Source organism: Vicugna pacos, chromosome 10 (assembly GCF_048564905.1).
Source record: "Vicugna pacos chromosome 10, VicPac4, whole genome shotgun sequence".
NCBI lineage: Eukaryota > Metazoa > Chordata > Mammalia > Artiodactyla > Camelidae > Vicugna > Vicugna pacos.
In genome coordinates this window covers 5,199,027-5,212,738 of record NC_132996.1, presented here as the reverse complement: position 1 = coordinate 5,212,738, position 13,712 = coordinate 5,199,027, and the positions used below count along the sequence as shown (strand labels likewise).

General features: G+C 34.3%; 1 protein-coding gene across 4 annotated transcripts in view; it reads left to right on the top strand.

The window, feature by feature from the left end:
- Window positions 1-13,712, top strand: part of DYNC2H1 (dynein cytoplasmic 2 heavy chain 1) — a 265,953-nt gene that overhangs the window by 131,494 nt on the left and 120,747 nt on the right. For all 4 annotated transcript variants that reach the window (XM_072968893.1, XM_072968892.1, XM_072968891.1 and 1 more), the window contains exons 70-75: window positions 2,336-2,425; window positions 5,758-5,823; window positions 7,615-7,665; window positions 8,449-8,526; window positions 11,150-11,281; window positions 12,294-12,366. In XM_072968893.1, the coding sequence (XP_072824994.1) occupies window positions 2,336-2,425; window positions 5,758-5,823; window positions 7,615-7,665; window positions 8,449-8,526; window positions 11,150-11,281; window positions 12,294-12,366 (490 nt within the window). The remainder of the gene's footprint in view (window positions 1-2,335; window positions 2,426-5,757; window positions 5,824-7,614; window positions 7,666-8,448; window positions 8,527-11,149; window positions 11,282-12,293; window positions 12,367-13,712) is intronic.

The window sequence follows — 13,712 nt, the reverse complement described above, 5'->3', positions numbered from 1 at the left end:
AGTATTAGTATTTTAAAAATAGAGTTATGAGATTCTTACATATTAAGGACATTAAACTTTTGTCATATGTTGTAAATGCTTTGTTTATTATCTGCCTTTTAATTTATTTCAAAAGTATTTTTATGAAACCACATTCATCAAATTGTTCATAGTTTCTGTGTTTGGTATAATACTAACACAGATTTTTTTATAATTATTTTTTGGATGGGAATAATTTATTCTCTTAAATTAGGGAGCAAAATTTCATATCCAGATAGGCTTACTTAAATATGTCTTTCTGAAAAGAGATGATTATTCATTCAGTTAATATTTATTGCAGACTTGCTACGTGTCAGGCATTTTTCTGTGTGCTTCGATGATACAGCATAGAATAAAGACCCCTGTCTTCATTAACATGGACTACTTAATATTTTCATGAATAAGTCATTTCAGAAAATCTTTATTTGATTATAAATATTAAATTTCACTGATGTCTTTGCCACTAAAGTAATTTATTTGAAGTTGTTCTTACATTCAGATTTGAAATGAAATGGCACCTAAGAGCTTACGCTTTGGGGGTGGCTTTTATTAGGAAAAACTTGTCGTGTCAGTCTTGGTCGACAAAATAACCTTTTCTGCTGTGCATGTTTGTAATGTCCTTTGGACAAAGATTAGGTTTTAAGAGTTGGGGAAAGGCTGAAGAATGAATAATTGTGTTTTTAGTCCTTTGTTTTTAAAACATTCTGAATTTTTATATATTTTAAATTTAATCAAACCACTTGTAATGTGCTGGTGGAAGCGTTTTTACAAAGACAGTAATGGTGTAAAGTCTGGGAGATTGGGTCATGATACATAATTGATGAGATTTCTAATTCACTGTATCAGCAGTTAAAACTGAAGAGTTATACTTAACTTTTTTTTGCATTAAAAATTTCATGTAAATTACTTAGAAAATCCACAGTGATAAGATTATTTAAAAATTCATTTTCATCTGTTAGTCAAAAGATACTTATATTAAAATTCAATGACCCAATAAACTGTAGCATAAGAACTGACACGTAAGTTAGAAGCTCTAACTAAACTTAATAAACAAAATCGGTTGTTTTGTACTGCTTAGAAAAGCTTATAGCCCCGTCTTTCCTCACTGACAATAGTTCTGTGATAATATGGCTTTGAATAACACTGACCTTTGTATGTATACATGTGTGTATGCACGTGCGTTTGTGTGGATGTTTGAATTTATTTTAAAAACTAATATAATCTTAAATATGTAGAGTGAAAAACTTGTTTTCCAGTGTTTTGAAAGTCTACTGGATCTTATAAGTACTATATTTTGTGTCACATTAGAGTGTCTTTTAGTGGATCCAAGTTTGAATTTCACATGTGACCTTTGTTCATAAATAGTAAAATTAAGAGGAGTGTTTGTGGCATGAACTATGAATGGTGAGCTCTTGGTTAGAGCATGCTACTAACAAGGCCAGGAACCTACGTTTGATGCATCTGAGTGCCCGGTCACGATGTTTTCTGCTAGTTTCACACTGCTCATTCATCCTGGGTGCACATCATTAAATTGTTAAGATTATTTCACTCGTTTTTTCCCCCTCGTTCAGTTATCACAAGGGAGCAAGCAAATTTAGTCTAAATGTTATAATGGAATTGAACTTTGAGAGGCATGTATTTTCCAAGTGCACCCTGAATGAAGTAAGATGGAACACTCATGTCATACCAAGGAAAAGGCCAGTCTTGACAGCATCCCCCTCCACATTTTCTAACCCAGGCCAGTTTCCATTAATCAGAGGAAACAGCCATTAATGATAATTTTTCAAATCATGGGCAATCATGTACAATAGAAGTACAAAAGCAAGTACAAAACTAAAACTATAAGTTTTGATGCCACAGATTTCAAATTCAACCTGGAGGGCACGGTTTAAGATTGCTGAGATTCTTATACCGAGGATGAGGAAATTCTTTATAGTGTGGTTCTGGTAATACTGTTTTGAGGCTGGGTTGGCAGTTACAATACCGGTAATTCAGATTGATGTAGCATTTTTAATGCCATTAGGAATCAAAGTGGTATGGTCAAATTCAGCTCATATTGTAGTATTAGAAATTGACTGTCATTTTCATTTATTGAAATCTTTAACCCTATACATTAAAAATACATCATTTTGATTATATTAAGGTAAAGGTTTAATGCACTTATTTAGCTCCTTGAGTTTGACTGGCGAAGGTCATTGTTCTAGAATCAGTTTTAAGTCTGGAGGAACAATTTATAAGCATGATCAAACTGTGGGATACTTTTTAAATGTTCATGAATTTCCTGATGGTTTTTCAATTTTCAAATTGCAATCTGCAGGATTTTGAAAATACAGAACAGAGGATCCAGTCTCTCATAAGCTCGTTGAAACATTTGGTATATGAATACATATGCCGTTGTCTGTTTAAGGTAAGAAACATTGTGTTTTTCACATGTAAAATACTACCTGAACCTTGATTTAATGCAGTATTCGGTTAAATTATATAACTCTGCCTTGTAAAAAGGTATTAAAATTGGCATTTCTGATATTTTCCCAGAATAATATTCATTACTAACCAGAATGCCTTCCAGCACTTGGGAGGTAGTAAGGAGAAAGGTGACGAGAAAGGAGAGCAGACACTGGGCCCGCTGACTGAGCCCTGAGCATCTCAGCAGCTGACAGAGAATGACTGTGGAATACGTAGGTCACTTTCTAGCCACTGTTTCTTAATCTCAGCATCACTGCCATTTTGGGCCACATAGTTAGTTGTTATTAAGGGCTGCTGTGTGCACTTTAGTATATCTTATATCACCTCTGGCCTCCATCAGCTGGTGCCACAAGCGCTCCCTTTCCCCTGCGGTGACAGTTGAAAATACCTCTTGATAATGCCAAATGTCCCCTGGGTTAGGGAACAAAATAATTTTCTGTCCCTCACATTAGGAAGTAAACTAATTAATGTCTGATCCTGAGTTATGAGAGAAATTTGTCATGGAAATCTTCATATTTATAGGACCCCAAAGGAAAAAACAATGAAACATATTTTAGAAGCCTTTTGAATATTGTAGAAAACACAGGGTTTTTGCTTAGGATTTTTTTTTTAATATCAATTCTTGGGTATAGCTTGAATTATATTAATGAAGTACTTTGGAAAGGCAGGTAACTAAGTGAGAAATAGAGTTACTATGGTCCAATTATATAGGCTTCTTAGAAAATCGTGAGAAAGATATACTTAATATATTCTTCAGAAGGAGATAGTAATTTTTACTATTAGTGGGATTTTGTTGAGGGTCTTTGACAGAATAAATGCTTCAAAGTACATCTCAGCACTTTGACAAGGAATATTGGAAGTTCGAGGAATTGTAATTGAGCACTTCTGCAGAACTCCTTGAATGGAAACTATGGATACATACTTTCCTTTTAAAGGGCTTCTAGTAACTGTCATTATGAAAATCAGCGATTCGGCCTTCAGTTTTAAGGTGTGTAGAATGAGGAATTATAAGCAAATAATCTCACATCCCATTTTGTTGCTAAATAGTTTTGGTCCTAGATGCGAGGGTGATGTAGCAGTAATTTCATTACTTACAGTTACAGCTGTACACGTATAGGTAGTTATTTTCCTTTTTACACTATCGTTTTTTTTGCTTTGTTTGGACGGAAAATTGGTAGATGTCTAATTGCTGTTTACTTCATTGTTATGTTTAAAACTAGTAAAGAGCTTTAAAACCACAAAAAAAATACATTTTTGATATTTATTGTCTTGTTTATCCTGTTCATTATTTCTTTACCTTAGATGAAGGGTGCTATTGTGCTCATTTTAAATGTCCATTAGTCCGTGAAATAAACGTCTTAGTAGTTTATCCAGCTGGTTACTGTTCAGTCCCAAAGCTGAATTCTAACCATCTACTGGTGAAGAACATCACAGATCTCTCCAGATGACATGCCTTGCTTTTTATATTTTTTAAGTCACATGGGAGCTGTTTCATACACACTGTAGTTGGCTGTAGCTATTTTTCTCCATACTTGAGTGATGGCCCTCTGCTTCCAGCTTTTATGCTTTGCTTTCATTCATTGACTGTGTTATAGTTGTGAGTGCATGTTTGTTTTTATTTATTCATTTAATTGATAGGTAGTTACTGGTTACTTGCTGTGCTTGTGTGTGTGTGTGTATACAGACACAGACACACACACACACACACACACACACACACACTCAATATATACTTTAATAAAATAAATTTTTCTTTTGTATTGTATTAGTCAAGACACTGGATCTTGCCAACAGAGGGGTGATTTTTCTTGCAGGAAAGATCACTTGCTGGTAGCATTTACAGGAGTCTTTTTTTGTTGTACTTCTTTTGTATATATTGTATTTAATATCCTTATATCTATCTGTACATTTATAATCATATACATATAATATTAGATATGAAGTATTATTTATAATGTGGGAGAAACTGAAGTTTAAATTAAAACTTTAGTAGGAAAGATGGTGGTAAACATTTAATTTTTTTTTTTACGGAAATGATATAAGCTTATTTTAGAAAATTTGCAAAATATATCTCAGAAAACATAAGGAAACAAAAATAACCTGAACCTTAAAAATAAATCACTGATAAAATTTTTGGTATCTGTTTCTAATTTCCTTTACAGATGTATATCCATAAGTTTATGTAAATCTGTTTGTTTAAATAAACAATATGAGCTATGCTGTACACTTGGACTATCACTTATGATAGACTTGTGAATATTCAAGTTATTTCAGTTTTCTGTCCATTATAAAACATCTTGCAATGAATATACGTATTTCTTATCTAGGAGTTACATTTATGATTACTTTGCATAAATTTCTAGAAATAAAATTCCTTTTTTTTCCGGTTTAAATTTTTTTTCAGGTTTCTTTTTTTTTCTTTATTATGTAAAGTTACAGGTGTACCAGATAGCGGTTCACAATTTTCAAAGGTTGTGTTCCATTTATAGTTCTAAAATACTTGCCGTGGTCCCCATGTTGTACAGTATACCCTTCTAGCTTATTTTATACTTAACAGTTTGTACCTCTTAATCCTCTGCCCCGGTAGTGGCCCTCTCCCCTTCTCTCTCCCCGCTGGCAGCTACTGTTTTGTTCTCTGTATCTGTGAGTCTGTCTTTTTTTGTTATAGTCACTAGTTTGTTACAGTTAGGTTGCTTCCATATCTTGGCAGTTGTTAAGTAGTGCTGCTATGAATGTTGGGGTGCATGTCTTTTTCCAAATTAGTGTTTTAATTTTTTTTGGATATGTATCTAGGAATGGAATTGCTAGGTCCATATATGGTAGTTCCGTTTTTAGTTTTTTGAGACACCTCCATACTCTTCCACAGTTGCTGCACCTTTATTATGCACTTTGCATAAATTTCTAGAAGTGAAATTTCTTGATTGAGGGGCATATAGAATGTTCAGACAAATTTAAGATTACTAATGCAAGAGGTTGAGCTGGTTAGTAATAACTAATTTAAACGTCACAATTAGATGTAAGGTAGTTAAATGGTTTTTTTTAATTAGATGTACACACTGATTAATCCTTAACTTTCTCTGAAAATTTTCTGTGTCCTCCCACCCCAACTTAGAAGTGTGTCCTATGTAGACGCCATCTGAAGAGTCATTTCTTACATTGATAAAAGATTATTTGATGACAGAATACAGATTTTGTGAGCCAAAATTTAAGGGCTATGCTTTTCCTAAAACAGACATTTAGAAAAATCAAGAAAATATCTGTTATTCTTTTCAGGCTGATCAGTTGATGTTCGCTTTGCATTTTGTTCGAGGCATGCATCCTGAACTTTTTCAAGAAAACGTAAGTGAAAGTAAAGGAGGAAAATGCGAAGAGTTGCATAGAAATTTGGTAATGTACAGACTGATGGTGAGACTAGATGTTACTTAAGGCTGTAAATTACGTGTCAACCGATAATCTTTTACTCAGATATTAAGTGTAAGATGCTGATTTCCAGTTCTGCTCTCTCCGGGTGAACCCAATATTCTGAAGCAATGGTAAGGCAGAGATAGAAAGCTAAGATATTTTCCATGCTGCCTCGATTTTTCTGAACACAGGTCTACTTTTCCCGGGCACCAGATGAGTCAGCCTTCTTATTTTCCTGTTCTAAGCAGTGGGACTGATAAATATAAAAAGTGAAACAGTATGAGTCTATCGCTACATCATTTACTGCCTCCACTGACTTGCTCAGGGTCAGCAGGTGAAGCAGGAGGGTGTGCTGTTCTCAGAAACTCCCTTTGAGCCTGCAGGTTTATGTTAATCTTTTAATGCGTGATTTAACTTCATTTCTGGTCTGCCATATAACCTCTCTCAAGCTTGAAAAGGACCTCCTTCAAGATAGAGCCAAGTAAACCATCTCTGATTTGCTTCTAATATTAAAAAAAATTATTTGTAAGTGACTTTTGTCGTGTTTAGGCCATTCTTACAGAAGTGGGAGTCCAGTAGCCAGGGTGTCAGGGAATGCTGTGTGGACAGTGGAACTTTGACCTCATAACCTTTGACTCTTTTTGGTTAGATGTTAACGATGTTTTGGGTTTTTCTCATTTGAATGAATGCAGACCATTCCATGTGCCTATATTCTTTGTTTCCCTCTAACGCCACATGCTCTGGATGACTTGTATTGATGCTCCTAACTTTATGAACTTCACTCCTTTTATTTATACTATTTACTTTGATGCTTTTCCCTCCTTTTGTATAATGTTTTCACTGTGATCAGTATGTTCTGCAGTGTAAGACTTAGTGTTCCCTAGATTTTCCATCTGGAGTGTAAATAAGTTATCTTTGGGAAAGGGGAACATTTTTCTTTGACTCACTTAAAGTAGTGAAATAATTCATATCTTCTTTCTTTGTGACTGTGTAAACTTCAGTAGGAAGAGTGACTGGTCCGAACGGGTGGAGACAAGGAATTATGTTGCTTTGCTGATTTCTCCATATTGCTCTCAAATTTTAGTATGTTTTTTGGTTTATTTTCTGGCCAGTGTTTAACAAATAAAATGGTAGTGCCCATTACTACCTGACTGGGTGACCCAAAGTGAAGACATAGATTTTCTGAGAGCTGTAGATTCCATAGCACTTGATCAATCTTGATTCCCTGGATTAATTAAAAAAAAAAAAGGAATGATGACAGTCTTCTCCCAAACTGTTGGGAAAAATAAGTTAATGGAAGTACTTTTTTCCCAATATACACAGTTTAAAACCTTTTGCTACACCTTATTCCTTATCTATTAGTTAGGAATAACATAGAATAGAAGACAAATTAAAGGGAGTGACAAATGCTAATTAAATAAGACAGTTTAGTTTTGAGATATTGAAACTCACATATATATATATATATATATATATATACTGTGGTTGTATTTTTGTCTTAAAATTGTTTCTAGTAGATTTCATATTAATGTTTTATGTTGGAATGATGCATGAACTCATCCTTATAATGTTAATGTGCTCGGAGTGGGAAGATGTGCAAGAAGTTTTATTTTTTCCCATGTTGTTAGAAAGTTGGATTATAAACCATCTTATAGGGAAATTTTTAAAAATTTGTTAAATGGTTAATAGAGTTATTGTTTGTGTGTTTCTCATATTTTTATTCAATAGGAATGGGATACATTTACAGGTGTGGTTGTTGGAGACATGCTGAGGAAAGCTGTAAGTTAAAATAATAAAATTATTTCACTCTTAGGGAAAATAATTCTGGCTTTGGTTTCATGAAATATAACTTGCCTCAGAGGAGTTTTAAACTATTGTTGATTATATTTTAATTAGAGGTATATGTCCTTGCTTCTATGTGCTAATGTGAAATGGACTTAAATGTATTTTTTTTTTTTGGTCTTTGAGGACATACATTCTTTTCAGAATATTTATTGAATATAAGAAATTAATATGGTTTGTTTTCTCACTATATATGTTTTGTCCTGAGAACACTTTTGTAATTCTAAGAAAATCAAATCTTGAATTATAACTAGGAAAATTTTCTCATATAAATGGAGTTAAAAATTACTTCATTTAACTTTTGATAATTTCACTCAAATTTAGCTTTTTCTCTAATTTTCTATTTGAACATGTAGTGGATAATATTCTTCAGAGCAGCCTATCCAAACTGTACTGAAAAACCTATATTGTATCTGAAATGCAAGATATTATTAAAAATAATACAATTTTTGGCAGTTTCTTATTACCTTTGAGTTTTTCTAAAGTTTCACAAAAGATTAAGCCCAATGAAAGTGAATGTAACATTTGTCTAAATGGTTATCTTTACCTTATGTAGAATTTTACCATGCTGAGTTGCAAAATACATAAAAAAATAAAAATACATAGATGAGCTTTTTTCTTGCCCGAACTAGTGTTCATAAAATTAGCTAGTCAATTTTTAATTCTTTGAAAGTCTGAATTTTACCAAAACACCAAGGAAAATAATTGCTCTTATTAAAGGACTCTCAACAAAGAATACGGGATCAACTTCCATCTTGGATAGATCAGGAAAGGAGCTGGGCGGTGGCAACATTAAAGGTATTCCTTGTTTTCACTGTGAGAGATGTTTAATTTTTTTATATTTGAATTATTTCCATTTATATTTTTAGTGCTACTTATTCATACTCAGTGTTGATATTTCTGTGAATATGACATGAAATTTCTGGGTAAAAGAATATCAAAGAATTACTCTGATCAGTCCTTTAAAGAATAATTTATTAATTAATGTTTCATTCAGTGTATCCGTATTGAGTCTCTACACTGGCGAGATTCTGTGCTGTATACCCACAGGGAATATAAAGATAAGTCTTCTAATGTGGTCTTTGGAGGCCTTATTTGTAGAATAATTGAGGATCAGTAATAAGATGCGTTATGATTCTTACCTTGAAAAAAGTTGGAAAAAATTTCAAATTCAAACTGTTTCTCTCACTTCTGTTCACCTTTTAAATCTCTCACTCAGCTCTCCTCCGTCCCTGCAGTCAGTCTCTTGGTTTGGGCTCTCATCACTCAACTGGAGATTTCTACTTCCAGTCCGACCTCTCGGTGTCTCCTGTCCGTCCTTGTCCCGTTATCCCCTCAGCCTGAAATGGCCTTTGACTGTTTTTACCTCTCAAATGTCTGTTTATTTTTCGGGGCTTAGCCAAAGCATTACCTCCTTTGATTTTTTTTCTGAATTTTGATCTTTTCTGTAGGCATATATCTTAAGTCCGTTTGTATCACAGCAACTGTCATAACTCATCCGAAGTGGTCTGTTATGTCTGCCTGTTCTGCTAGGTTGTAATCCACTGACATTAGTACCCTTGCTTTATTAACTGTACGTCCCTAATGTTTAGCATGAAACCTGACTCATTCATTCCTTTGTTTATTAAGTATGTGCCTGCTGTGTGCCAGATGCATAGTCAGTTCTTGTTAAATGCTCTTTTTTGTTGTTGTTGATTGAATTAAGATTACAGGTAGACAAAGTAATGACACAAGGATAAGGTAAATTTTGTGTTTAGATATTCCATAGTGTTAAATACTTACTAAGTATTTATAATATATGCTGGTTGAGGATGGTGAGTACAGATATATAAAAGCTTTGATTCCTGCTTTCCAGGAAACATTTTTCAAGCAATTACAATGAAATGCAGAAAATCAGTAATTACGAAAAATAGAATTTGAAGGGATTTCTGGATTATTGGGCAAGTCTTCTGAATTATCTCATGAAATCCTAGTGGCACAATTAATAGCAGGATCCAGCTAAAATGGCTTGAACAGTTGATCCCCTAAGAACTTACACTTGGGAAAACAGTCTTCCCGCGTTAACCTAAAAGTTGTAACGATGCTTTTTTCCACATACTCATTTCCTGTTAAGTAAAGAAACACAGAGCAGTTTGGATGGACAACTTTCCTATTCAGAGAAGAGTTATAACATACATTAGTGTTTTGTTACCATTTTAGTTTACAAAACGTTTTCAAATTAATGTTATCATTTATGACACCAACTTTAAGAGAGAGAGATTTTTAACTCTTTTTACAGATGAGAAATGAGAATCAGTTTAGTGAGTTGCTAAACATGAGCCTAAATTTTATTTTTAATTTCATGTTTTTGAGGACCTGTTGTGTGCCAGGCGTCATGTTAAAGACTTCAGGTGCAATCTTATTATCAAAATAATCTATTGAGGAGGTCATAACTAGGCCTGTTTTTGAGAGGAGGAAACTGAGGTGTAGACAGGTTAAGTAATTAAGTAATTACCCATGATTAAATAGCTGGGAAGTTTTGGAGCTCTGATTTTAATTCAAGCATTCTGATCGCAAAGACCATGCCTTTAATATCTAGGTTTTTCAAATAAAGCGTTTTCTTTTTCTCTTACTCTCACTTCTCCCATCCCTTCTTTTTCACCTCACCTTTTTTTTTTTACCCCCAGTGTGAGTTGGGTGGTGAGGATGGGGCATAGGGAAGAAAAAGCAGTTCAGAAGCCCAACTCCCAACAGTTCTGTTTTCCTTACTCAGGCTAAAGTTTTGTTTTTGTTGGGATTGAAAGGTGAATATACTTCTCTTGAAATCTTTTCCATTCTTCCTTTCCTTCGTCCTGCTTTCCTTCACAGCTAGGATTATGGTCCAGTAGCACATAATTAAAATGTTAAGAGTAGCCAGCTGGTGTGGATGACTGACTGTGTTCAAAGTACTATGCAGAATTTGAAAATGGATCATCTCATTAAACATGTGCCCTATGGGGAAGCAGCTGCCGCTACTGTCCTTACGTAACAGATGAAGAAATTAGGCACAGAGTCCCTTAGAAAATATAGAGTCAAGATTTGAAGCCGGGCATATTTTTACACTCCACCGGTGGAACTCCGTTGTGGCAGTGGAGCATGGCAGTGTGCACCTGGCTTTAGTGAAAGTATTCTTTTTTCCACATGGTGGAGATAGGTAGCAATGTTTTTACATAGAGAAAAGATTTGTTAACTTGATTTAGTACTAGTTGGAAATATTTTCTTTTAATTCTGGATTAGTCTACCGTGCTATTTCTGACCTAGAAATGATTAAATAAGCCAATACAAATTAGAAAACAAATGATAAACATCTGTCAGTAATTAGTTTCCTTTTACTTTTTTAGGAAGTGTGTGTTTGTTACATGTATGTCATAATCACTGCATATGGCTATTTTTATTTTTACAGATTGCCCTCCCCAGTCTTTATCAGACGCTCTGCTTTGAAGATGCAGCTCTGTGGCGTACTTATTATCATAATTCAATGTGTGAGCAAGAATTTCCTTCTATTCTTGCAAAGAAAGTTTCCCTATTTCAGCAGGTAAATTATCGAAATGCATAAAAGTGTTTCCTGTTTCTTTTGTCATTCAGAAGCCATTTCAATAAAAGCTTTGCTTTGAGGATAACCTTCATGGGCACAGGTGGGTGAGGGTTCTGCCTTGGCCACCTTGTGCAGATAGTGAAACCACAGGCAGAGTTTCTGGGTTGGTGTCTCCCAGGGAAGCGCTCCGTACTCCCTCTACCCCCGGGCCCAAGGGTGACTTTGCAATAGAGAACTTGTCTCATAGAACGAAATCACAGTATAGACTGTGTAGGTTCTTCACTCATATCCCAGGCTTCTGTCTAAGGAAAAGACCGTACAGTGAGGAACAGGGGATTTTTTTTTTCCATTCCATTTCAAAACACAGTGATGAAACCTACTGGTGGGTTCCACTCAGTCTTTGCTAGACCAAAGTCTTAGAGCTGGGGGGGCTACAGGATGTGGTGCTCCAGGAAGTAACCCTCCCATTTGTATCTCTTTACTAGGCTGCTGGCTGTGTTTCTGTCTCTTTGTATTCCCTTGTTGAATTTTATTTCATCAAATCTGTTTTTAAAAAAGGGGAGAGGGGTGCAGCTAAGAAAAGCTTTATTTGAAAACTTACAGATGTAAGAATAGATATATGTGATTCAGCGTAAAATTAGTGTCTTGAAAGTTTAGAGAAGAGTTCTGGGCCTCTGCACAGCTGCCACCAGAAACGCCTTTACTTACACCCCTTACTTCCACCTGCCATTGGGCCCTTTATTAGACCTTGAGGACACAGCTGACCCTACGACCATTACGTGCTGGTGTTTACTTTTGATGATGGATCTGATAGATTTTAGTAATATTTGAGCTATTAAAAGCGTATCTTTGTTTATACCTACTTTGATAGTTTGAGGCATGGAAATACTGTGGTACAGTAATTAGTGTTCACATATTTTGGTCAACTTCTGTTTAATTAAGATTAACTATTGTTAGTTACAGCTGTTGTGGAAACGTGATTATTTAAAAATACTCTGCACTTTATTTTAAGGTGCTTGTGGTACAAGCTCTCAGACCAGACAGATTGCAAAGTGCCATGGCTCAGTTTGCATGTAAAACCCTGGGTAAGTACAGCACTCTTCAAGAACTAGACCACAGACTTGAAGTATTTGTTCTGAATTTATGTTTTATTTTCTGCTGATTTTAGATTAGAAAGATTACCGGGTCTTTTTTCCTTTATTCCACTTAATCTTACAGTCTCTACCTGTTTTAAAGAATCAGTGCTTTGTGCTGGATATGACCACACTTAATTTTGTGTTAAATTTGATGCATAATTGACATCCTGTATTTAGGATATCTAGAGTTTTAAAAACTATTTTCTTATGAAAGCACTTCAGACATTTAGACATTTGTCCATGATTAGGATCTGAAAGCAGGCCATCAGATGTTTGGTTTAGATAATTAAAGTAAAACATATTCACAGATACCATATTTTCAGGAAATAAAGCCTTCAAAATGAGTTATTTTTTGCCTTAAAACAAAAAAGGAGAACTTGTTTTACATTGCAAACAAGCTGTGTAATGTGTTTTTAAGTCTTTCAGATAGTCTTAAAGGAAGAATTAAAAATTATCACTCATTTGAAAAAATACACCATATTAATATTTGTACAAGAAAAGTTTAGAAAAACTATGTCAAAGAAAGAATTTGAAAAAGATTTTACTTGAAGCACAGAATCATCCAAGAATAGTGCATTTTTACTATTCTAAACCACGGGAGGTTTTAGAATTATGTTGGAAATGAAAAGTCTGGCAAAACTAAAATAGTATACTGACAATTTTTTCTAGAAATCCTCCATTTCTATTTAATTTTTTCATATAATTTATATAAAATTTTATATAGAAACTTTTTTATTAATTGTAAATTGTAAATTGCAATCAAATAAGCCTAACATATGTACGTTTTCTCTAAGTTAAAATTGCTCATATAAACAAGCTAGCACAGAGTTTCGTGGAATTGGAAAATTATACTGGCCCTTCCATGCTTATCACTGAAACTTAATAGTACTGAATAATCGTTCTTTTTTAGTATGTAAAACTGTTACATTTGGGGATGTCAGCGTACTATTTTGAGATAATTATCTCTTAGCTTCAGATGATCAGTTTTGTCCTAGTGAACTCACTCTTACACATTAAACGTGAATGTTCGTAAGAATAATCATAGCTAACACCTACCTAACTCCCACCGTATACCAGGTACTGTTCTAAGTGCTATATAGTTTAATCCTCGCAGCAACCTTAGGAGAGGCTATTTTTACATCCTTTTAAAAATGAGGAAGCCAGATCACACAGCTATGAAATGATGGGATTCAAACCTCCTCCAGAGTTTGTGTTCTTATTAAACACTGAAAGAATCAAATGCATTCTCAGTTTAGAAGAATATTGTTGGCAGTTGCTAGCCACATGAGGGCACA